The 27,660-nt window shown below is 40.3% G+C and overlaps 1 protein-coding gene across 1 annotated transcript in view; it reads left to right on the forward strand.

Annotated features, from left to right (window-relative positions):
• LOC126176162 (putative fatty acyl-CoA reductase CG5065) overlaps nt 1–27,660 on the forward strand; it is a 184,522-nt gene that overhangs the window by 109,993 nt on the left and 46,869 nt on the right. Inside the window, exon 6 of the mRNA XM_049923303.1 lies at nt 73–88. Within this exon, the coding sequence (XP_049779260.1) occupies nt 73–88 (16 nt within the window). The remainder of the gene's footprint in view (nt 1–72; nt 89–27,660) is intronic.

Genomic DNA, 27,660 nt, shown 5'->3' on the forward strand with positions numbered 1-27,660 from the left:
ATCCATATTACTTGTAAACAGTTCAAAATCCCCCAGTCACAGCTGTAAAAAACTAACACGAATTCTTTACAGACAAATAGAAAAACTGGTAGAAGCAGACCTCAGGGAAGATCAGTTTGGATTCCATAGAAATGTAGGAACACGCAAGGCTACACTGACCCTACGACTTATCTTAAAACCCAGATTAAGGAAGAGCAAACCTACAGTTCTAGCATTTGTAGACTTAGAGAAAGCTTTGACAATGTTGATTGGAATACTCTCTTTCAAATTCTGGAGGGAGCAGGGGTCAAATATAGGGAGCAAAAGGTTATTTACAATTTATACAGAAACCAGATGGCAGTTATGAGTCGAGGGGCATGAAAGGGAAGTCGTGGTTGAGGAGGGAGTGAGACAGGGTTGTAACCTATCCCCGATATTACTCAATTTGTATATTGAGCAAGCAATAAGGAAACAAAAGAAAAATTTGAAGTAGGAATTAAAACCCATGGTGAAGAAATAAAAACTTTGAGGTTTGCCGATGACATTGTAATTCTGTCAGAGACAGCAAAGGACCTGGAAGAGCAGTTGAACAGAATGCACAATGTCTTGAAAGGAGTATATAAGGTGAATATCAACAAAAGTGAAATGGGGATAATGGAATGTAGTCAAATTAAATCAGGTGATGCTAAGGGAATTAGATTGGCAAATGAGACTCTTAAAGTAGTAAATGAGTATTGCTATTTGGGGAGCAAAATAACTGATGATGGTCAAAGTAGAGAGGATATAAAATGTAGATTGGCTATGGCAAGGAAAGCGTTTCTGAAGAAGAGAAATTTGTTAACATCGAGTATAGATTTGTGTGTCAGGAAGTCTTTTCTGAAAGTATTAGTATGGAGTGTAGCCATGTATTGAAGTGAAACATGGATGATAAATAGTTTAGACAAGAAGAGAATAGAAGCTTTTGAAATGTGGTGCTACAGAAGAATGCTGATGATTAGCTGGGTTGATCATGTAACTAATGAGGAGGTACAGAACAGAACTGGGGAGAAGAGAAATTTGTTGCAGAACTTGACTAGAAGAAGGGATCGGTTGGTAGGACATATTCTGAGGCATCAAGGGATCACCAATTTAGTATTGGAGGGAAGTGTGGAGGGTAAAAATCATAGAGGGAGACCAAGGGATGGATCCATTAAGCAAATTCAGAAGGATGTAGGTTGCGGTAGTTACTTGGAGATGGAGCTTGCACAGGATAGAGTAGCATGGAGTGCTGCATCAAATCAGTCTCTGGACTGGGGATCACAACAACAAACAAATAAAAGATAGAAATTACTGGGAGCAGGATGAGGACTGTATGCTGGGTAGTCAAACAGCTCCCAGCCAAACTTCTGAAAAACAGTTGGTGTGCGCCAAGCCATATGGGGACAATCATTGTCATGGAGCAGCACAACACCTGCATGAAGCATTCCACATCTCTTGTTCCGAATGGCACGTCGCAGTTTCTGCATTGTCAGCATTCACTGATTTACGCCTGGGCAGAAAGTCAATGATCATAATGCCCTTCCTGTCCAAAACATCGTGCACATCACTTCCTGTACTGACACAATCTGTCTGAATCTCATCTCGACCACAGATCCACTGTGACACCAATGCATTGACTGCTGCCCATGATGAATCTGTTGAGAAACTCATTGCTGTCATCATGATATCACTGCTGAAATGTCAGTGCTGCTCCAAAACATTTTGTTTTGTGTTCACATGTCAGGTTTTTTGGCACCCATCTGGCATACAATTTCTTGAACAGCAGGTGCTTATAAATAATTTCATGCAATGAGGATTGCCATATCTGCAAAAAAAATAGCTGCTGAGCTCTGTAATCATAAAGTGACAGTTCCCCAGGATGTGCTGCTGCACCAGCTCAACCAGATGATCATTGATGAGGGACGGTCACCCATTGCACTCTTCATTACGGTCACTTCGATGGCCTTTAGAAAAAAGCCTACACCAGCAACGCACTATCTGTTTGCTCCTGATGTTCTGCATGTAGATCTGACAGACCTGATGATGAATTTCAATGGGTGCTATGTTTCTTGCATTAAGGAACCTTGTTACTGACAGTCTCACAGGTAGCGGGAGAACAAATAAGATATGCCATTTCGGGACACTGCTGCTGCTGTACTGGGACCAGGCAGAACCTGTCTGGCTGGCAATTGATTGTCATACCATAGGTCTGTTGCACATGCACAATTTTCCTGGCTAAATATGTCTGCATTAAAGGAAACAACATCAGGAAACTTACTTTTTGGATGTGTCTCGTACAGAAGATAACTTAAGAAAATGTGCAATGAGATGAGCAAAAATTATACTTTTATTCCCAGACAATAATTACATTGTACACATCACAGTTTATGATTCATGGAGATAATGAGGGGTGAGACATCTTCTTGATAGGACTTGTGATCACCACAGGTAGCAATTCATGTTCTGCAAGCTGCTCCCTTACTGGCCTCAAGATCGTACAGTGTTCTTGTGGTAGAGCATTCCATTTTTACAGCATGGTTGACAACTGCTTGATGGATGTCAGTCCAGGTGGACATCGTGCAGTATGCCTCCCCAACGTGTCCCACACATTTTCATTGGGATTTGAGTTCGGAAACAAGAAGTCCAGTCCACTCACCGAACATCCTCTCATTTCAAGAAGTCATCCACGTACACTTTTCAATGTGGTCATGCATTATCATCCATAAAAATGAAGTCAGGACTGAATGCACCCTTGAAAATTCACACTTGGGAAAGGAGAACAGTGTCACAATAACATTGTCTGCTGAGTGTACTGTTTTCAAAGATTTGGAGATCAGTATGCAATTACGAGCTTATGCCTCCCCATACTGTAACACCTGGACCACCAAAATGATATTGTTTGAAATGTTCCTGATGCATTATGTGTTCCTACCTCCTGCCATATTCATTGTTGAATATGATGGTTTTGGTAGAACAACTGTTATGATGTGGGGAGGCATAAAGTTGCATGGGTATGCTAACCTTTAAATCTTTTGAACATGGTATGCTCACTGGTCAACATTATTGTGACATTTTATTCCCTCCCTCATGTATATTTTCAGAGTTGCATTGAGCAATGACTTCATTTTTATGGATGACGATCTGAGATGGCATCAAACAGCAAGGGTGGAGGAGCTCTTGCTTGGAATTAGAGGATATTTAGTGATGGAATGGACTGCCCATTCCCATGACTTAAATCCCATCAAGCACATGTGGCATGCATTGGGTAGATGTACTGCAGCACATCTGCATGCATCAACAACCATCCAGCAGTTGGAGCCCCACTGGTGTATGAATGGAATGCCACACCACAAGAACTTCTTACTACATTGTGACGAGCATGGCAGCATGTTGCAGAACATGCACAACCATCGACTGTGATCATACACCCTATTAAGAGCAATGCCTTGCCTTTTATTATGTCCAGGGGACCATCATAAATCATGTTGATTTCTGTGCAATTATTATCTTTAAATATAGTGTTCATCTGATTGTGAATTTCTTTATGTTATCTTCTGTACTATACGGTAGCAGTTCTTTCTTTGTATGGTCCAGGTTTCATTGAGCTATGTTACTTGCCAGTGATGCAACATGTGAAAGTTACTTCCATCCTTAAGTTTTGAATACCAATGTATTGTCCCAATGGAAACAACTACTGTAAATCCAAAAGTATTAAACTATAGAATCTTAACATTTCATCAAGTGAACACTGTAATTTTGAGTCAGCATATGACTAATGGTATGTGCCACACATGTACCAGGCCCTTGTTGTCAAAACAGGGTTCATATGCAGCCAGCATTGTGTTGCTGTTGCATTGCTGTGGTTGTTGCTAATGTTCTGATTTCCGGTTGAAAATGGACCTGTTAACTGGCAATGATGAAACCGACCCGCAATGTCTCTCCATGTATATTCTCATAGCGCATAATGTGTGTATTACATCCACATCTATTTGTGATGTGGGTACTGCTGGAATAGACAAATACTATGAGTCCAGAATGATCATAAGTAGAACAAAAAGCTTGTGGTTTGGACATTCTGCTGTTTAGCACTGCTTGAACTACTTAGGGCAGGGTGGCAAAACTGTATACTTGGGATTAAAATCATAATGTGGTGAATTTCTGATGTTATGGATAAATTATATGCTGTATCCAATGGAATGGCAATTTGAGTATCTTGTGCACCACTTCTGTAAATTAAGCAATCTGTCGGGTTTCTCTGAATGCCTTATAGGCTTCAGTGAACATCTATGGTACTGAATAAGAATTTCTTACACAACCATTCTATGAACTGTTCTCCATGGGTCTCATTCAGCAAAGGGTAGAACACTAGAGTACCAGCCTTGTATCCAGTGATATTGTATGATATAGTAAGTCACAGGTGACTACATCCAAAGCTAGAGCATATGAAGCAGCAATATTGACTTATGCAAAGGCTGGCAGGCCATTTCACATAAGATCAGTGTCATTTATTACTCCAGTTAAAGCATAAAAATGCTTTGAACAGGCTATATACTTGCTGATGATCTACTGTATTCACAGGGTCAAATGAGGAAGGCCCACCACAGAGGAAAACATTTCCACAGCAGTCAAAGCAGTCAAAAAACTATTGAATCATACCGTCTTCTGCTTGATACAACAATAAGTAGTAATATGCCCACTCCAGGCAGCTAATGTCAACTGCAGGAAGACGATGAGGTTCACAGGGAAAGATGAACACAAAATCAAAGAGGGTTAATATAAAAAAAATTGCAACAGTCACATTAAACTCCATGAATGACAGAAACAAAATGGAAAAATTGAGAAACAAATTGATAAAATCAGAAGCAGTAAATGTAAATTAAGGCAAGGTGCATTGAGGGAACCATTTATGTACAAAAAGCCAGTCTGCATAAGTGAAGTTGCAGTGAGGTACCGCATAAAAATAATTGATAACCAGTGTTGTGACTACTCACCAAAGATTGCACCCCATAAAGAGCAAGGGTAAGAAAATAATGGCCTTTTTGGAGAAAGTCTGTGATGTATTGAGGAATATGATTATCTACTCATGTTTTTATTTTTTTTCAAGCAACAATTTGTCCTCTGCAAAGTTGTTCCCTTTGGCACTTATAGACTGGTGGAGTCCATTGTTCCCAGTCTTGGTAGCAGGTAGGGCCTTTAACATGTCAGTCACATTCTTTTGAATGTTTTCAAGAGTCCCAAAGTGATGTCATTTTAAGACATTTTTCAATTTCAGGAAAAGAAAAAAGTCACAAGGACTCAGATCAGGTGAATTGGTGGGGTGTGAGGAGGGGCTATGGAACAACAGGAATGCCTTTGAGGTCAAAATTTCTGTGATGGAAATAGTCATGTGACATTGTTAGCCGGCTGGAGTGGCCATGCAGTTCTGGGCGCTACAGTCTGGAACCGAGCGACTGCTACAGTCGCAGGTTCGAATCCTGCCTTGGGCATGGATGTGTGTGATGTCCTTAGCTTAGTTAGGTTGAATTAGTTCTAAGCTGTAGGTGACTAATGACCTCAGAAATTAAGTCACATAGTGCTCAGAGCCATTTGAACCATTTTTGACATTGTTATGATACAGCATCCACTTGTCTGTGATGTCCGATCTCACTCAGTTCTCCCTTTTCTTGAGCCTTTCTAGGCCATCTTTGTAAAACACTTGGTTGACAGTTTGTCCTGGAGGAGCAAATTCTTTATGCATGTTTTCGGTACTGTCAAAAAGGCAAATCAGCATTGTTTTGATATTTGATTTTCTCATTTGACTTTTTTTTTTGGTTGAAGAGATGTGTCAGTGTGCCCCTCCTCATTTTGCTGCTTTGTCTCCCGATCATACTAAAAAATCTGGGATTCATCACCTGTGATCATAAGACTGAACAATTTGTGGTCAGGGAATCCTATCAAGAAGATCAACATATATGTTTCTTTGATTTTTCTTCTGCCCAGTTGTGATGTTTTTCAGCACCATTTTGGCACAGACTTTTCGCATGTGCAAATCTTCACTCAAAATTTGATGTATGGTAAAAATGTTGATGCTTAGCAGGTCACATCTCATCCTTATTGTTAAATGGCTGTCTGAACTCACAAGAGGACTCATGTTTGATGTTTCCATTGCTTTTAAAAGTTGAAGGTCTCTGTGAGCGAGGTTCATCTACAACGTGTTCTTGGGTTTCCAAAAATGATTTTTGCCAGTGAAAAACTTATGTTCTTGTAAGGAATGTTCCCCTAGGCCTGTTTGAACTTGTCAGTGGTCATACTCATGGATTCCCAATGTTTAACACAAAACTTGATCACATAACATTGTTCTAAATTTCGCTATTCAATTTTTGTAATACACAACAAAAATACAACTTCACTGATATCGCTCTCAAATATCACATAATGGCTATATAAAGCTGAAACTTGGACTGAGCATCTGGAACAGATGAACACACTGGTCTACACAAGTAGAACAACACAACATTACCAGATCACTCACAGTGTTCTTGATCTCATTACTTTTCTCACACACGTTGTATGTGGGGATCTTTAAACATAACTGATCGTTTAAAATAAAACTAACATAATAAATGTAATGTTATAATACCCTTGGCATCAGTAAGAGCACCTCTTTTAAAAACAATCTCAACACTATGCACACAAATTGTCTTTAAGCAAAATAAGAGAGGTAAAGCTGTCATCAATGTGAAGGTGGGTTGGAACACCCCAATGTTTGACTATCAGCGGTCTTTTTGGAGTTGTTATGCTGTCATCTTCCTCTGACCTGTTAATTGACTTACTCAGGCACTTGTAGGTGGATCTAGAATTTAATGTGGAATCTGAACCACACTGCAACTTGTCATTTTTTACATCAACAAATACCGCCAGAGGTGAAAGGAGTGATAAGTGATAGATAAAAATCCTAGGACCAGCAATTGCACTGTTGTTTTCATCTGTTGAAATGCATTACATTGTTGTTGTTGTTGTTGTTGTTGCTGTGGTCTTCAGTCCTGAGACTGGTTTGATGCAGCTCTCCATGTTACTCTATCCTGTGCAAGCTTCTTCATCCTTCTGAATCAGCTTAGTGTATTCATCTCTTGGTCTCTCTCTACGTTTTTTCCCTCCACGCTGCCCTCGAATACTAAATTGGTGATCCCTTGATGCCTCAGAACATGTCCTATCAACCGATTCCTTCTTCTAGTCAAGTTGTGCCACAAACTCCTCTTCTCACTAATTCTATTCAATACCTCCTCATTAGTTATGTGATCTACCCATCTAATCTTCAGCATTCTTCTGTAGCACCACATTTCGTAAGCTTCTATTCTCTTCTTGTCCAAACTATTTATCATCCATGTTTCACTTCCATACATGGCTACACTCCACACAAATACTTTCAGAAATGACTTCCTGACACTTAAGTCTATACTTGATATTAACAAATTTCTCTTCTTCAGAAACGCTTTCCTTACCATTGCCAGTCTACATTTTATATCCTCTCTACTTCGATCATCATCAGTTATTTTGCTCCCCAAATAGCAAAACTCCTTTACTACTTTAAGTGTCTCATTTCCAAATCCAATTCCCTCTGCATCACCTGACTTAATTCGACTACATTCCATTATCCTCGTTTTGCTTTTGTTGATGTTCATCTTATATCCTCCTTTCAAGACACTGTCCATTCCGTTCAACTGCTCTTCCAAGTTCTTTGCTGTCTCTGACAGAATTACAATGTCATCAGCAAAACTCAAAGTTTTTATTTCTTCTCCATGGATTTAACTCCGAATTTTTCTTTTGTTTCCTTTACTGCTTGCTCAATATACAGAATGAATAACATCGGGAGAGGCTACAACCCTGTCTCACTCCCTTCCCAACCACTGCTTCCCTTTCATTCCCCTCAACTCTTATAACTGCCATCTGGTTTCTGTACAAATTGTAAATAGCCTTTCGCTCCCTGTATTTTACCCCTGCCACCTTCAGAATTTGAAAGAGAGTATTCCAATCAACATTGTCAAAATCTTTCTATAAGTCTACAAATTCTAGAAACGTAGGTTTGCCTTTCATTAATCTATCTTCTAAGATCAGTTGGAGAGTCAGTATTGCTTCACATGTTCCAATATTTCTACGTAATCCAAACTGATCTTCCCCGAGGTCGGCTTCTACCAGTTTTTCCATTTGTCTGTAAAGAATTCACGTTAGTATTTTGCAGCTGTGACTTATTAAACTGATAGTTCGGTAATTTTCACATCTGTCAACACCTGCTTTCTTTGGGATTGGAATTATTATATTCTTCTGAAGTCTGAAGGTATTTCGCCTGTCTCATACAACTTGCTCACCAGTTGGTAGAGTTTTGTCAGGATTGGCTCTCCTAAGGCTGTCAGTAGTTCTAATGGAATGTTGTCCACTCCCGGGGCCTTGTTTCGGCTCAGGTCTTTCAGTGCTCTGTCAAACACTTCATGCAGTATCATATCTCCCATTTCATCTTTATCTACATCCTCTTCCATTTCCATAATATTGTCCTCAAGTACATCGCCCTTGTATAGACCCTCTATATACTCCTTCCACCTTTGTGTCTTCCTTTCCTTGCTTAGAACTGGGTTTCCTGAGCTCTTGATATTCATACAATTGGTTCTCTTTTCTCCAAAGGTCTCTTTAATTTTCCTGTAGGCAGTATCTATCTTACCCCTAGTGAGATAAGCCTCTACATCCTTACATTTGTCCTCTAGCCACCCCTGCTTAGCCATTTTGCACTTCCTGTCAATCTCATTTTTGATACATTTGTATTCCTTTTTGCCTGCTGCATTTACTGCATTTTTATATTTTCTGTTTTCATCAATTAAATTCAATATTTCTTCTGTTACCCAAGGATTTCTACTAGCCCTCATCTTTTTACCTACTTGATCCACTGCTGTCTTCATTATTTCATTCCTCAAAGTTACCCATTCTTCTTCTACTGTATTTCTTTCCCCCATTCTTGTCAGTTGTTCCCTTATGCTCTCCCTGAAACTCTCTACAACCTCTGGTTCTTTCAGTTTATCCAGGTCCCATCTCCATAAATTCCCCCCTTTTTGCAGTTTCTTCAGTTTTAATCTACAGTTCATAACCAATAGGTTGTGGTCGGAGTCCACATCTGCCCCTGGAAATGTCTTACAGTTTAAAACCTGGTTCCTAAATCTCTGTCTTACTGTTATATAATCTATCTGATATCTTCTAGTATCTCTAGGCATCTTCCAGGTATACAACTTCTTGCACGATTCTTGAACAAAGTGTTAGCTATGATTAAGTTATGCTCTGTGCAAAATTCTACCAGGTGGCTCTTTCATTTCTTACCCCCAATCCATATTCATGTACTACATTTACTTCTCTCCCTTTTCCTACTCTCGAATTCCAGTCACCCATGACTATTAAATTTTTGTCTCCCTTCACTATTTGAATAATTTCTTTTATCTCATCATACATTTCATCAATTTCTTCATCATCTGCAGAGCTAGTTGGCATATAAACTTGCACTACTGTAGTAGGCATGGACTTTGTGTCTATCTTGGCCACAATAATGTGTTCACTATGCTGTTTGTAGTAGCTTACCTGCACTCCTATTTTTTTATTCATTATTAACCCTACTCCTGCATTACCCCTATTTGATTTTGTATTTATAACCCTGTATTCACCTGACCAAAAGTCTTGTTCCTCTTGCCACCGAACTTCACTAATTCTTTCTATATCTAACTTTAACCCATCCATTTACTTTTTTAAATTTTCTAACCTACCTGCCCAATTAAGGGATCTGACATTCCACGCTCCGATCCGTAGAAGGCCAGTATTCTTTCTCCTGATAACGATGTTCTCTTGAGTAGTCCCTGCCTGGAGATCCAAATGGGGGACTATTTTACCTCTGGAATATTTTACTCAAGAGGATGCCATCATCATTTAATCATACAGTAAAGCTGCATGCCCTGGGGAAAAATTGCGGCTGTAGTTTCCCCTTGGTTTCAGCCGTTCGCAGTACCAGCACAGCAAGGCTGTTTTGGTTAGTGTTACAAGGCCAGATCAGTCAATCATCCAGACTGTTGCCCCTGCAACTACTGAAACGGCTGCTTCCCCTCTTCAGGAACCACAGGTTTGTCTGACCTCTCAACAGATACCCCTCCGTTGTGGTTGCACCTATGGTACGGCTATCTGTATCGCTGAGGCACGCAAGCCTCCCCACCAACGGCAAGGTTCATGGTTCATGGGGGGTATTACATTACATTATAAAATGGATTTTCTGTCAGATCTTTACTCAGCCTGACTTTCCCATTTTCTAAGGGATTGAATGATGCACACAGTTTAAGTTTATTAATGTTTTTAGGAAACTCATTTTTTATGCTATGAATTTTTGTCAAGTTGAACTTCATACGTGTAAACAGTTTCATTGATTCTTAGTGTTATGGCAGTGGACTTCTTTCCCATGAACAAATGTGCAAATACTATGTTTCTAGGTACATGTGTGTAAACGTTGAAAACTGTTTATACTGAGCCTGGTATAGAGAGGTGAGATGCATTCCTTACAACGAGTGTAATATATCTTATGGACAAATTTCTTATATTTTAAAAACATTACTTATAAGATAAGAGAGTAAGACATATTTAATGCATGGCTGTTAATGTCTGGAGACTGAGCATCCATAGATAATTCCTACTAGGCTGAATCTTTCAATTATGACACAAGAAAGCCATTATACAAATATTGATTCATGTGCTCTTCCCAACTAAAATCAGTAACCATTCCTAAAAGCCAGAATGATTTACTTTTGACATTTGTAAGCTATCAGAGCTATCATGGCTGAACATATTCTGTTTGTCTGTGTTCCATATGAGTTTGCCAAATGAAAACCAATTCATTGCCAAAGTAAGAAATAACTTGACATAAATCTGAAATGTGCTAATTGAAAATAACTGAAGCAATGCTGCCATCATGAGAGATAGGTCACAAATAGCTTCAATGGAAAGAAGCAATTTGGAAGTGGAGCTGTATTTGTTGAAGGGAAGAGGAGAATACTGTCAAGAAGATTTGTTAAAAGACCAGATTTGTGGGGTAGTTGCAGGAGAGAAGAGCCTGGTAGAGGTTGATGGTCCATTGGTTTTATATGCAGTGGAGTGTAAAACAAACCAATACATAACAGCAGTACCTCCACTTTGACAGCTGCAACTCCATCCACATCAAACACTCTCTTCCCTAAAATCCATGCAGCAAATGTATCTGTTTCACTAAATAATATTTCACAAAACCCAAAGAAATTCTGATCATATGTAATGTCTCATAATGGCACCAAAGTTAGCAAATGAGACAGGAACTGAAGTTAATGGTAGCAAAGCAAAAGGTGAAATGCTTCACTCCATTGTTTCTTTACTAAGCAAAACCCATGAGAATTTCCCCAATTTAATCCTCTTACCTCCAAAAAGATGAATGAAATAAGTACAAATGTCAGTGGTGTTGAGAAACCTCTGAAATCATTAAAATTGAACAAAGCTCCAGGGCCTGATGGAATCCCTATCAGATTCTATACTGAATCTGTGGCTGAGATTAGCCGCTCTTCTCACTATAATCTACTGTAGATCCCTTGAACAAAAAATCATGCCCACTTCTTGGAAAAAAGTGCAGGTCACACCCATCTACAAAAAGGGCAGTAGAAGTGATCCTTGAAACTACCATCCAGTATCCTTGACATAAATATGTTGTAGAAGCTTGGAACATATTCTGAGCTCAAACATATTGAGATATCTTGAGCAGAATGACCTCCTCAATACCAAAAACATCAATCATGCGAAACGCAGTTCACAATTTTCTCATATGACACACTGAAAGCTTTGGATGAAGGTAATCAGGCAAATACAGATTTCTTGATTTCTGAAAAGCATTTGACTCAGTATCACGCCTACAGTTATTGTCAAAAGTATGATTATAGGGGATATCAAGTGAAATTTGTGACTGGATTGACGACTTTCTGGTAGGGAGGATGCAGGTTGTTGTATTCGGTGGAGAGTCATCGTCAGATGTAGAAGTAACTGCAGGTGTGCCATGGGGAAGTGTGTTGGGACCCTTGATTTCATGTTGCAGACAATATTAATAGTAACCTCAATGTTTTTGCAGATGATGCAGTTATCTATAATGAAATACTATCTGCAAGAAGCTGCATAAATACTCAGCCAAATATTGATAAGATTTCTGAGTGGTGCAAATATTGGCAATTTGCCTTAAAAGTGCAGAAATGTAAAATTGTGCACTTCATAAAACAAAAGAACCTAGTCTCCTATGCCTGTAACATTAATGAATCACTGTTGGAATCGGCCAACTCATACGAAAATCTGGGCGTAACACTTTGTAGGGATATGAAATGGAATGATCACATCGGCTCAGTTGTGTGTTATGCAGGTGCTAGACTTCAGTTTATTGGTAGAATACTGGGGAAGTGCAATCAATGAATAAAGGAGATTGCTTATGTGATGTGTTCTAGAATATTGCTAAATTGTGTGGGACCCGTACCAAATATGACTAACAGGGAATATTGAGCGTATACAGAGAAGGGCTGTGTGAATGATCACAGGTTTGTTTGTTAGTGGGAGAGTGTCACAGAGATACTGAAGGAACTGAGCTGGAAGACTCTTGAAGATAGATGTAAAATATCCTGAGAAAGTTTATTAAAAAAGTTTCAAGAACCAGCTTTAAATGATTACTATAGGGATATACGGCAGTCACCTACATGTTGCTCACATGGGTATCATGAAGATAAGATTAGAATAATTACTGCACACACAGAGGCATTCAAACAATCATTCTTCCTGTGTACCATATGTAAATGGATGAGAAGAAACCCTAATAACTGGTTCAAAGGCACGTACCCTCTGCCATGCACCTGAAGGTAGTTTGCAGAGTGTATATGTAGATGTAGATGTGGATGTGGATGTGGATGTGGATGTGGATGCAGAATATCCTCCACACATCACACACTGTTGCCTTCCCTAACACTCCTCACCTCATCACATTCTTGTTAGATGATATGACATACCATAGTCCCCACCTCAAGGTTCCAGTCCTTGCAATTGTTCCCACAGCAATGCATGCCCCACGCATGTACTCCAGCACCACCAACACCACTGGTAAATGAAAGGCAGAGCAGAGCAAGAGGGCCACACATGAAGTTTTGAATCTAAGTGGTGCTGGTTAACACATTTTCCCAGAAAGTAAAGAAGAAAATTATCATGAAATTTACTGACATTTAATACAAACATAATATTCAGTTAAAATATCAGTTACTCTGTATTATTCTTTAGTACACTTAGTGGGATATATGAAATTTTTGAATCTGAAATGTTCTCAAACTCTGGATCAGCTTCATCTGTTGTATGAGTAATATATGTCATCACTGTTAGTTTCTCTGGTTACTTCTATATTTAGATTTTGTTAATCTCAGCAAAGTAAATGTTTGCCATGCCTGTAGATAGTTCCAAATACAGAGAACAAACCTCTTTTAACGTGGGGTAATTTTCTTCTGGAAGAAACTTGTGAAACTGAACAAGGCTTCCTTCTTTGAACTTCACCAACATGGGGTCATCAGCCTTGCAGATCAATGGTTTCCGTTTGCAATGTTACCTGAACATCTTCCACTTCACTAGGAAAGAGATTCTGGATAATTTGGTTCTCCTTGGAACAAGCATCTAAATGTGAGTACCTGGGATGGAATTCTTTCTTTCCATCACCAATAAATTTGATTGCAAACAAGAGTGGAAAACTCGAACTATGTTCACCCTTCAACTGGCAACTGGTAAAGTGTGAGAAAATTTTATGCCTGACTCTGCGTTCAGACATTATCAGTTTTTATCAGATAGCCTTAACATGTGTATGAAGGCCATAAATAATATTCTCCTCCCCTTAAATTTTGTCCGATAGGCTTTCCAAAGGATGTTTTCCTCATTCAGAAATATTTCAGAGTCTGTCCTCTGTGAAATGAAGCTTGACAAAATTTTACCACATGTTAACCACCTTAGTGCCATGTGGTAAGGGGCATCATTTGACAGACATTCAACCTTTTCTAGGGAAGACTTAAGACTTGAATTGATGGTGTTTCAGTCTATGACATCAGATGAAATTGACAAAAGGAATCAGAGAGTTCATCACATAGGGCATATCCACTGACTTTGCATAAAGTACTTCCTGATGAACAACTCAGTGTATTGTCACAAATAACATCACTGGCTTCATTTCATCCAACAAAACCTGCATATTATGTGAACCCCCCCCTCCAGTGTGTTGTAAAACATTTCATCCAACAAATAGGAAGGGTGTATTTCTCAGATAAAGTGAACTGTACCCTTTGAAAGATATTGTCAGCTTTGGTTGTACCAAGAAAGGAAACCATATCTGGTGGTTCTTCAGTATCTTCAAAGTCTGTGTTAATACCTCTAAAAACAATAAGACTTTGGCAGTATCAGAAATTTTGATTTGTACAGGGCTGTTGAGTACCAACAAACTTATACCTTCTTGTAACTGATCTGACAAATTACAAGCAATATCTTCAACTCAACATGCTGCTGTATTTGCTGTAAGAGTAAATGCTTTTACATTGTTTGGGTTTGGCAGGAAACAGTTCTTCAGATGCAATTAAAATGCACCTTTTTATGTAACAGCCATCAGTGAATGGTTACGTTGTTTGATGATGTCATTGGCAGGTCATAAACTTGTTTTTGTAATTGTTCCACTTTCCTGCACATGTTTCCTAATTTTTTTTGTTGAAAACAAATTCCACATTCAATCTTTTGAGTTTATTTACGTATACCTTGTCCTATTCGTCAAAGTGTGCACCGTACTTTTTTCATATTCCTTAAGAACTAATAATTTTGTTACAGGAAAAACACATTGGTTTGCTGTCTTTCTCTGTAATGAAATATTTCACTACCAACATTGTATCAGTGATGTGACATTCACAGTCACTTTTTTCTTTTTAGTTTCAACAGCCATGCAGTACATGTATTTTTTTTTTTTTTTTAATCTTGCAATAGCAGCACAGCCAAGAAGTCACAGTCAACAACAGGTAGAGCTCTTGTGGTGGTATTTATGTTATTTATGAGAAATTGATGGCAGTGATCCTAGCTATGTCTCCTAAATGAGCTGGAAGAATCTCACACTACTTTAAAAAATTTTCACTCAGCCATGCATCGGATTAAATTGTTTCGTGGGCCAGATGTGGTCCAAGGGCTGTTTTTTGGAGATCCCCACTCTATAGCATGGCCAAGGTCCTAAATGTTTGCTATACAGCACAAACTATTTGGATCCTCCACCCAATACTAGTTTGCCTGGGAGATGAAAACTTGCTTCCCAACATATCATCACTTCCTGCCACCCTCTTGGGCTTAACATGTATTAACATACAATCCCACTCCTCCTTTACCCTTTTTTATTATCATAATTATTTTTCTTCATTTAATTTTATGTATTGTAAATTTTCTCTTTTTAACTGTTAATTTAATTAATTTATTTTCGTAGTTAAATTCTTTATTGTTTTTCAGTGTTTATCTCCCCCCACTCACACCACGTCTCTCTCTCTCTCTCTCTAGTTTTTATCTCTCCTCTTTCATCCTACTTCTAATTGTACTAATTGTTTCACTTTTCATTTCCCTTCACCTTAATCTATCTGTGTACCCTTTGCCTAAAGGAAATTTTGAAAACTTTGACACAAATGATATGTGTTTTTCTCACCTGACATATCAACAGTAACATTGTTGGTGACTTTAACATACATATAGAGGACAGAAGTGTAAATTCTGGTAGATATATATGTGCTCTTTGTGGCAAATAGACTTCCAACAAGTGATGATGCCTGTATGAAAACCATTATTATGAACACATATAGCTGGGATTACAAAATAAATTTATTTGATCCAGTGCTAGCAGATCAAACTGCACTAACTATGGAGCTACACATGAATGTTATGAGAAATCAACAGTCAAATACATGACAAACAAGTTATGAACTCCATAGCAGAGTAATCACAAAGAGAAAACTAAATGCATTCAGAGATGCACTGTCTGGCATTGACTGGCAACTGAACATTACATAAATGGTACCTATAGATGTGTTAAACTGCCCATTCTAGACACTGAAAACCAAATTTGATGATACATGCTCCTGGTCAAAGCAAAAGAAAAACAAAAAATTGTCAAAGAAAAGATGTGGTACACCCTGAACTAACTGTTCTAAAAAAATATTATAATCTTAAATGGCTGTTCCAAGGCAGCCACAGACTATGAAACCAAGCACATGGTTCACTGTGATATAATTCCTAGATTCAAAACTTAAAGTTCATTCTAAAAACTTTTCAAGTACGTTTTCACAGGATAGTTTGCATCTATCTTCAAGAGCCTTCCATTTTAATTCTGTCAGCACCTTTGTGATACACTCATGGGTTAAACAAACTTATGGTTGGTCATTCATGCTGCCCTTTTTTGTATTAGTTCAATATTCCCGGGTAGTCCCATTTGGACTAATTGCAAAAAAGATAAAAAACTGCCAAAGACATGGTACAATGAACTAACTAACTAAAAAGTATTGTTATAATTTTAAATGACCCTTTCAAGGCACCACAGACATTGAAATCTTGCGCTTGGTACATAGGTCCCACACGCTTCGGCAATTTTCTTGGATGGATTGCACATCTCTTTTGTATGCAGTCTCCTTTGTGGACTGATTGCATTCCCCTAGTATAGTGGGTGGGGTGGAAAACAGTTTGGACAGGGAATGGGGTATATGACATAGGTGGTGACCTGGACAAGATAGCTTCCCTGACTCATGGCACCAACGTACGCTTTGTTGAGGTGTTCCGGAGTCATGGTTGACCACACCTTGATGGAGCTGTGAGGCAAATCTGTGTGGGCTTAGGGATGGCTCTGAGGACAGCTGACTTTGCTCATGTTTCTCTGGTGTCCATCAGGACTATCAACAGATGGGTTTCACTAGGCATGGCCAACACCTAAACAGGTCTGGAAAAGGAAGATTAGTACAGTTGATTCATGAAAGTATAGGGGGTGGATCTTGGGTCACACATGATCAAATACCTGTTGTCATAGGTAGGAAAATTAGGTCATTTTTAGGATAACTCCAGACAACAGGTTCCCCTTCCTAAAGAGTATCTCCAGCAGTTTAAAAATACTGAAACAATCACTCACAAGATAGATTTTAACACTTCAAATATCTCACATACCAGATGTCACAAAGAAAAACAAACCACTGGAAACAGTAACATGGAGCACTTCACAGACTTGAAAATCCTCCATCAAAACATGCAATCAATAAAAAATAAACTACAACTATTAGAAGTTGAGCTGCAATATTTGAAATGCACAGTAGTTTGTCTTACTGAGCACTGGTGTAGAGACACAGAAATCCAACATGTAATATTATCATTGTATGAAAGGGCAAACTCTTACTGCAGAACTACTTCAAGGGGTGGAGGACCACACATTTACATCAGAAAAAGTACACAGTTCAAATCAAGACATTACCTCAGAACAGTAAGTGAAGACAAACACTTTGAAATATCAGCTATTGAATTAACAGGGCTTGATATCACCAAGAAATTAATCCTTTTGTGTGTGTATAGATCTCTCAGTGGTAGTGTGGACACTTTTTTCAATAAATTAACAGAAGTTCTAGATAAAGTCTCAAGTACAAATGTCAACATAATTCTGTATGGGGACATTAACATTAACACTAATATCATAAATGAATCTAGCAGCACCTTCATAAATATCCTTCACAGTTTTGACATGTCCCTATTTGTCAATAGTGCAACAAGAGTTACTACAATGACTGCATCAGTAATTGACCATGTGGCCACAAATATGGACAGGGAAAAATGTGATGTAGCTGTAAAAGATCTCGGACTGTCAGAGCATCTCTGTCAAATAACAACAGTAAAATCAGGCATCGAGTCATTCCCTAAACTCCAAGCCTACAAACGACATCTATCAGAAATCAAAATAAAAGATTTTTCAAAAGAACTAGAAAAACAAAGCTGGGGTGAAGTGTATAAGGAAACCAATGTGAATATAAGATTCTCTAAATTCTCCACATTGTTTAAATTGAACTTTGAGAAGGCATTTCCAAAAGTATGCATGTATGTATCAACACCTCACAAAAACTGATGGAAACAACAGGTGTTGAGAAGTCCTCCCAAACACTTAAACACCTCACTTCTATGAAAAAGATTAGCAATGATCCATAATTCTTAAATTACTAACATAGATACCAAAAGATTTATAGGAAGGTGCTGATTGCTGCAAAGAAAGTCATTTAATGACAAAATAATCTATAACACAGAGAATAAAAGCAAAGCAGTTTGGGGTGTTATAAAAAAAGAAACGGGGAGAGGCAAACAAACGCAGGATAACATAGTGCTAAAGGAGGGGGATAAGGTAATAAATGATCCACAACACTTAACATACTATGTAAACAAACATTTTTCAAGTATTGCAGAGAAGTTACAGCAAAACGACACCTGTAAATAATGTTGTACTAAATACAATGATGTTACTTCCAAACCACAGAGAATGAAGTCAATAAAACTTTTCAAAAACTAAAAAATAAAAAGGCAGTAGGCTTGGATGAAGTACCAATGTGTGTACTGAAACAATGCATAGGGATTATACAAGGCCCCTTAACAAATATAATAAATGAATCCTTCACATCAGGGACATTTCCAGAGAAGCTAAAACATGCAAGTATTGAACCTTTGCTTAAGAAACGTAATGCAGAAGACATAGAAAATTACTGGCCCATTTCCCTGCTGTCAGCACTCTCAAAAATAATAGAAGCAATTATGAAAGACAGATTAATGATTTACCTGAATAAATACAACCTTTTAAGTGAATCACAGTTTGGTTTCCAAAGTGGCAAAAATACGGAGTAAGCCATAGTAGAATTCACAAAAGTTGTACTTGATGCTCTTGATAAAGATGAGTGTGTCCCAGGTATATTTTTGGATCTTTCTAAGGCATTTGATACAGCTGACCACAAGATTCTATTAAATAAATTAGAAGCATTAGGAATAAGAGTGGTAGCTAATGACTGGTTTCAATCATACCTAGCAGACAGGGTACAAAGAGGAGAGATAACACATACTTCAAATATATCTAAACATTTAGTAAAACTCTTATCAGAACCAAAATACATTAATATAGGGGTTCTGCAAGGTAGTGTATTAGTACAAATACTATTCCTGATATATATCAATGACTTTCCTGGTAGTGTTACTCATTGTCAAAAAATCTCTCTTCGCTGATGACAGCAATATTATAGTCACTGAGGAAACAAGAGAACACCTTGCCGAGAAAGCAAATGAAACTCTTAAGCAAGTTTACGATTGGCCAATAAGCAATAAAGTGACATTGAACATAAAGAAAACTAATGCCATGAATTTCAGTTTGAAGAGGACAAATGCAATGTTAAATTAAATGTAGATGGCACCTCTATAGACTGTGTAACAAACACAACATTTCTAGGAATGAATATTGATTCTCAGTTGAAGTGGTGTGAACACACAAAGGTACTTACAAACAGAATGTCATCAGCATGTTATGCCCTTAGAATCCTATTATGGGAATGGGATACAATTATTGGTTGAACGCAATAACTATCCCCATTAAATTCCACATAGAGATATATTTTGCAGTAAGTCATATATGTGTACACAGCTTACTATACAGAACAGAACTAAAAACTAACATGGAGGCTCGGCAGAGCAATCAGAGTCCATAGATGGTGTTAATCATGGTCAATACGACCTATCGACTCCACACAGCCCCCCCCCCCCTCCCCACCCCAACCTGCAGCAGTGCGGAGTACCACTGGTGAGGCTTGAGTGGAGGTCATGTGGGCGTCGGCATTGGTAGTAGTCATGCGACTCGGCAGGCACATGACCAGGATATCCATCTCGGTCTAGGCGGAGTGCAAAGGCGGAGTGACTGGCGGCAGGTCCACCTCGTAGTCGGTTAATCAGTGGGGACGAACGATGCATCGACCAGCCCAAGAGCAGGCGTGTGGAACAGCCTGCAGCGTGGTGCAGGCGTGTCTGCTCCGTATGCAGATCGAGCCATCCGATGAGATGAACGTGTAGATTTCTGATGGGTCGCACTCGCGGGGGAGGGACAGGCTATGCACCACACTGACATTTAACTGCCCTTTGGATGGCGAGACCGTGGTGTCTGTTAGGAGCATGAGCACTTGGTCATCGAAGGTGACGATCGACATGTTGCCCACGCGGTGTGGTGGCATGTTGCAGCACAGATTGAATGTGGAAGAGCGAGTCTCCGCAGATGGTGAAGTGGTGGCAAAACCCGCACATGGGGTGGATGGCAACGTGCCTGGAAAACCTGCGAATGGCGACGATGAATCATGGGTTGGAGGAAACAGTGCCATGGGATGAGACAAAGCATTTTCAGGCTCCACGGGGGAAAAGTCATCAGGAGGGTCCGACTGAGATGGCAGAGGGGCATCGGAGTCCACGAAAGTAGGTTTGAGCCTGTGCAGTGAAATGGTTTGAGGACGATCTTGTCGCTGGTGTCTGTAGTGGTGAACAACTTGGCCGACGGGTCACAATGGGCGAGTGTCACGGCGTGAGCTAAGAAAGTTTTTAGAGCCTTGAAGGTTCAGTCCAGCAAACTGGTTTAAGTCCTGAAGTCTGTTTTCCTGACAGCAAGTCTGTCACCGGGGCCAGCATGGTGGCAGCGGCAGAAGGCAGATGCCGATGGTAGTTAATTTATTGTGCCCAAGAAACGTCGGAGTTCTTTGTAAGTAGCCAGAGGCGGCAGTGACGTGATAGCCTGCACGCGGGATTTGGGAGGCTGCATTCCGTCTGTGGAGATGGTGTAACCCAAAAATGTGACAGAGGACTGCCACAATTGGAATTTGTCCTTGTTGACCTCGACGCCTCTGGCGTTCAAGGTCTGGAGGACCTTGTATAAATGATTTTCGTGTTCTTCAGCTGAGTTGCTGAAAATGAGTATGTCATCCAGATATGCAAAGCAACACTCAAACTGTCATAAGATTGAGTCGGTGAAATGTTGCCGTGTTTGTGCCACATTTTTCAGGCAAAATGGCATGAAGTTGTATCGGAACAAACTGAGAGGCTTGATAATAGCTGTCTTTGGAATGTCTTCCGGTGCTATGGGAATCTGGTAATAGGCACGTTTCCAATCAATCGCACTGAAGATTGTGGCGCCCGATAACATATGAGTGAAATCGTTTATGTTTGGCACGGGGTAATTGTCCATTACGGTACGAGCATTTAAGCATCTGTAATCACCGCACATTCAAAAAGAACTGTTGTGTTTGGGGACGAGGTGAATCGGTGAAGACCAGTTGCTGTCTGACAGTTGTAGGATACCTGCCTCCAAAAGTTGAAAGTTCATTAATTTGCTGCCGGGCTGCGTGCAACTTAATGGGATTGAGGCGTCTAACCCTGTGCCTAATAGGAGGGCCAGAAGTGGTAAGTATCTTGTGTGTCATTCCTTCAGTGATGAAGAAACTGAGAACTGTGCACGAGACTGAGTAATGTCCTGATGTGAAGTTTTTGGATTAGTGGGGTGCAACGAGGCATAACCGTTAGTGCGGGTGGAAAAAGGCAGCACGAAACTCACATGCCTATTATGTGAGTGTGGCATGTGCTTGTTTGGGGAGGTTGGATGCATGCACAGCACGGACTGGGTTGGGACACACAGCAACTGTCTGTTGTCAGCATTGCCTTGGTTAACCGGCACGGGTGAGAGAGGCATTGGCGCCGCGCAGGGAACAGCGATGGCCACCGAGTCACGTGGTTGCCGTGCGAGCAAGGGAGAATGCTTATCAACACGTGGGGTGGCTGCCTGCATGGTGGGTGTGGTCATGTCATGAGAAGCACTGTTTGAAACACATGGCACCAAATGTGGTGAGTGCATCGGGGTAGCAGTGTCTACCAGATGCATATCGTCACACACAATTAATGTTTTTGGACTAACATGCTGACTGCCCGAGCTGGTGTCTGCTGGAGAAACAGGGTTAGGTGGTGGCACTGTGGACTGCAGTTTCAGCAGTGAGGTACGAGTCACAACGAGCTCGTTGTAAGTGTGTGCTATTTGCTGTTTCAGCTTATTGTTTTCCTGGTGGAGTTGTGCCATCGAGTCGTCTTCTGACAGTAGGTTAGTGATGCAGGTCACAATGTTGCCAGTGGAGCACTTGCGTACTAACTCACATGTTGCGAGACGAGAGAAACAGAACATGTAACATAAGTGCGGGAGCACAGTATCTGAGTGTTAGTGGGATGGTGTAGCACCGAGCCCTGAACCACATTCGGAGAGAGTTTATAATGGGACAAAAAATCCATACTGAGAATTGGTTCATCGATGTCGGCAATGTAGAAAGTCCATGGAAAACACAGAGGAGGAGATATGTGCACCGTAACTTTGACAGAGCCTGAGGTTTGCAACGTTGATGCGTTGAGAGCGTGCAGAAGTGACCTTGTCGGTGAAAAGATGGGGGAAACCATCGATGTAGGTATGATAGACACGTCAGCACCAGTGTCAACTAGGAAAACGAGCCATGATGAAATGTCAGTCACGTATAAACGACCATTCGGCCGCGCGGACGAGTGGACGGAGTGCAATGTATGGGGACGCCTGTGAGGTTCCCTGCAGGACTCGGCGTCTTTTAGGTCCTGCAGTCAGCTTGGTTGCTGGCAAGGTAACTGGCACTTCTTAGCATTATCGCTGAAAACCTTGTGGTACCAGCAGTATGGATGAGGCAGATGTGGTGGTGGTGGTGACAGCGGCAGCGGAGGAGGCTTGTCCTCGTGAATTTGTTCTGGCATGTACACCGGCACATATGGTGCGTGGGTGAATCTGGAACGTTCTGACAGTGGAGAGAGTGAGCGGATACTGCCAGGCGGTGTAGAAAGCGTGGATGTGGAGTGAGCTCTGCCTCTGCCAGCAGACAGCTAGTAAACAGGAGCAGTTGTGCCTACCAGTGGTGAGTGGTGAGCTGGTTGGTGTTGTGGCAATGCATACAGCTGGTCTGCGATGCTGAGACGAGAGCCGATTGACTCAAAGGAGTGTTGTAGCAGGTGAATCTGTAGGTTGGTAGGCAGTTTTGTGGACCATACCGCCCACAGAGTGGGCATTGTATGCTCACTCATGAGCAACCAAAGGCGGCGCCAGAGTTGTGATGGAGTTCGGTCCCCCAGGTGTCCCTCATATAAGATCTTGATGATTAATTCCTGTGGTGAGTAGGCGAGTTGGTCCATGATCGTTTTCTTCATGAAAGTGTACTTTGTTGGAGGTGGTGGTGAGAGGAGTAGATTGCAAATTAAGTCTGAGTGATCATGGAGGTGCGTGATAAGACATAGGAATTTAGAGTTGTCGTCAGACACATGATGCAATTCAGAAAGATGCTCAACAAGCGCAAACCATGATACAGGGTTGTCCTTGTATAAAGGAGGCAACTTCATCAGACGACCATGGGGAGGGGACGATGGTGGCGTTCGTGTCTCTTGGAGAACAGGTTGGTCCATGGTAGGAGAGGCCATACAGCTGTCCGGCACACTAGGCATAGGTGTATTACTGGCAAGCACGTCCGTAGCAATGGCAGGTTGCATTGTCCTTGACGTGTCATGAAAACCTGACGTGGCTGGCACAGTTGGTACCATGGGAATGAGTGGTTGCGCAATACGTGCAGGGGTCCCGTAAACTGGACCGGAGATTACAGGTACTGGACTGAATTGACCCACCCCGGACATAACGTGGAAGGCCAGTGCGGCAGACACAAAGGGTGCTGTGGGAGAGGCAAGGGGCTGAGCGACCGACACCGAGGCCCCCTGCGAGTAAGGGTGGGGGTGGGGGGGTGGGGGTGTCGGTAACTCGTATGACCAAAGTTTAAGTTCTTAAGTGAGCATGGAGAATTGTGTGCACTAAAATGTTCTTGATTAGTTTACCAATGAGGCAAAACTGGAACATATCACGGTTGATAGTGGCCGGGTGCATTTTGCAATAATGGCAGTGCTGCACGTGGCATGACAGTAACTGTTGTAGTAGTCCATTGAGAGTCAAAGTATGTGTGCGAATGTAGATCACTTTGAGCATTAGCATTATACAATTGATTAGTAGGTGAACAGTTCTGAATATTATTCACTTCACACTTCACATGTTGGTGTGCTCAGTCCAGCGACACAAAACCCGAGTCCATTGTTGTAGAGTGACAAAGTTTGAAGTTAACGTGGCTGGAGATCACGAATTACTGTGAATTAATGTAGAATTGCCCATTGGTGAAGGAATAAAGATGTACGGCAATTGTTGTTGTGCTTCCAAATCTTCAAACAAAGCATTGGGTGAGGTAGCTATGGCGCTGAGCGCATAAACTGTTGATTTACAACACCCGGCGCAGAAGTCGCGGAAGATGTAGGAACTTTAGGGACACCGTATGGGAACAGGATACGATTATCGGTTGAATGCATTAAATATCCCCATTAAATTCCACATAGAGATATATTCTGCAGTAACTCATATATGTGTACACAGCTTGTGATACAGAACAGAACTAAAAACTAACATGGAGGCTCAGCAGAGCAGTCAGAGTCCAAAGATGGTGTTAATCATGGTCAATATGACCTATCGACGCCACACTATCATCACTGTGTAACATGCAGTGTCTTTTAGTTACATATTATTCATATGTACACTCAGTTGTTAGCTATGGCATTCTTTTTTGGGGAACAAATGCACAAAATATGAACAAAATTTTCTAACTCCAGAAAAGAGCCATAAGAATAAAACCAAAAATACTAGTCGAGTTCATTGTAAAGATCTGTTCAAAACACAGGGGGCTTTAACTGATCCATGTGAATACATTTACAACTCAGTTGTACACATCAAAAATAACATTGGTAATTACTGCACAAACAGCTCTGTCCATGACCATGCAACAAGAGATCGACTCAACTTATATTTACCAAGAAAAGATAAACATAAAACTCAAAACAGCATTTTCTACCAAGGAATAAAACTGTACAATAAATTACCAAAAGAGATTAAAGAAATTGCAAAAATACACTTATTTAAAAAGGCAGCTAAAAAGTACCTGTTATGCAATACATTTTATACATTGAAGGATTACTTAGATTAAACCGAGTAGGGGTTCGATAAAAAATTTTATACAAATAAGTAATAAAGTTGTTGTTGTTGTTGTTGTTGTTGTGCTCTTCATTCCTGAGACTGGTTTGATGCAGCTCTCCATGCTACTCTATCCCGTGCAAGCTTCTCCCAGTACCTACTGCAGCATACATCCTTCTGAATCTGCTTAGTGTATTCATCTCTTGGTCTCCCTCTGCCTTCCAGTACTAAATTGGTGATCCCTTGATGCCTCGGCACATGTCCTACCAACCGATCCATTCTTCTAGTCAAGTTGTGCCACAAACGCCTCTTCTCCCCAATTCTATTCTGTACCTCCTCATTAGTTATGTTATCTACCCATCTAATCTTCAGCATTCTTCTGTAGCACCACATTTCAAAAGCTTCTATTCTCTTCTTGTCTAAACTATTTATTGTCCATGTTTCACTTCCATACATGGCTACACTCCATACAAATACTTTCATAAAAGACTTCCTGACACTTAAATCTATACTCGATGTTAACAAATTTCTCTTCTTCAGAAACGCTTTCCTTGCCATTGACAGTCTACATTTTATATCCTCTCTACTTCGACCATCATCAGTTATTTTGCTGCCCAAATAGCAAAACTCCTTTACTGCTTTAAGTGTCTCATTTCCTAATCCAATTCCCTCAGCACCACCAGACTTAATTCGAGTACATTCCATTATCCTAGTTTTGCTTTTGTTGATGTTCATCTTATGCCCTCCTTTCAAGACAATGTCCATTCCGTTTAACTGCTCTTCCAAGTCCTTTGCTATCTCTGACAGAATTACAATGTCATCAGCGAGCCTCAAAGTTTTTATTGCTTCTCCATGGATTTTAATACCTACTCGGAACTTTTATTTTGTTTCCTTTACTGCTTGCTCAATATACAGATTGAATAGCATTGGGGAGAGGCTACAACCCTGTCTCACTCCCTTCCCAACCACTGCTTCCCTTTCATGTCCTCGACTCTTATAACTGCCATCTGCTTTCCGTACAAATTGTAAATAGCCTTTACTCCCTGTATTTTACCCCTGCCACCTTCAGAATTTGAAATAGAGTATTCCGGTCAACATTGTCAAAAGCTTTCTCTAAGTCTACAAATGCTAGAAACATAGGTTTGCCTTTCCTTAATCTTTCTTCTAAGATAAGTCATAGGGTCAGTATTGCCTCACGTGTTCCAACATTTCTACGGAAACCAAACTGATCTTCCCCGAGGTCGGCTTCTACCAGTTTTTCCATTCGTCTGAAAAGAAATCACATTAGTATTTTGCAGCTGTGACTTATTAAACTGATAGTTCAGTAATTTTCACATCTGTCAACACCTGCTTTCTTTGGGATTGGAATTATTATATTCTTCTTGAAGTCTGAGGGTATTTCGCCTGTCTCATACATCTTGCTCACCAGATGGTAGAGTTTTGTCAGGACTGGCTCTCCCAAGACTGTCAGTAGTTCTAATGGAATGTTGTCTACTCCCGGGGCCTTGTTTCGACTTAGGTATTTCAGTGCTCTGTCAAACTCTTCATGCAGTATTATATCTCCCATTTCATCTTCATCTACCTCCTCTTCCATTTCCCTAACATTGTCCTCAAGAACATCGCCCCTGTATAGACCCTCTATATACTCCTTCCACCTTTCTGCTTTCCCTTCTTTGCTTAGAACTGGGTTTCCATCTGAGCTCTTGATATTCATGCAAGTGGTTCTCTTTTCTCCAAAGATCTCTTTAATTTTCCTGTACACAGTATTTATCTTACCTCTTGTGAGATAAGCCTCTACATCCTTACATTTGTTCTCTAACCATCCCTGCTTAGCCATTTTGCACTTCTGTTGATCTCATTTTTGAGACGTTTGTATTCCTTTTTGCCTGCTTCACTTACTGCATTTTTGTATTTTCTCCTTTCATCAATTAAATTCAGTATCTCTTTTGTTACCCAAGGATTTCTACTAGCCCTCATCTTTTTACCTACTTCATCCTCTGCTGTCTTCACTATTTCATTCCTCAAAGCTACCCATTCTTCTTCTACTGTATTTCTTTCCCCTATTCCTGTCAATTGTTCCCTTATGCTCTTCCTGAAACTCTGTACAAACTCTGTTTCTTTCGGTTTATCCAGGTCCCATCTCCTTAAATTTCCACCTTTTTGCAGTTTCTTCAGTTTTAATCTACAGGTGATAACCAATAGATTGTGGTCAGAGTCCACATCTGCCCCTGGAAATGTCTTACAATTTAAAATCTCGTTCCTAAATCTCTGTCTTACCATTATATAATCTATCTGAAACCTTTTAGTATCTCCAGGGTTCTTCCACGTATACAACCTTCTTTTATGATTATTGAACCAAGTGTTAGCTATGGTTAAGTTATGCTCTGTGCAAAATTCTACCAGGCGGCTTCCTCTTTCATTTCTTAGCCCCAATCCATATTCACCTACTACGTTTCCTTCTCATCCTTTTCCTACTGTCGAATTCC

The sequence above is a fragment of the Schistocerca cancellata genome, chromosome 3, assembly GCF_023864275.1.
Source record: "Schistocerca cancellata isolate TAMUIC-IGC-003103 chromosome 3, iqSchCanc2.1, whole genome shotgun sequence".
Classification (NCBI taxonomy): domain Eukaryota; kingdom Metazoa; phylum Arthropoda; class Insecta; order Orthoptera; family Acrididae; genus Schistocerca; species Schistocerca cancellata.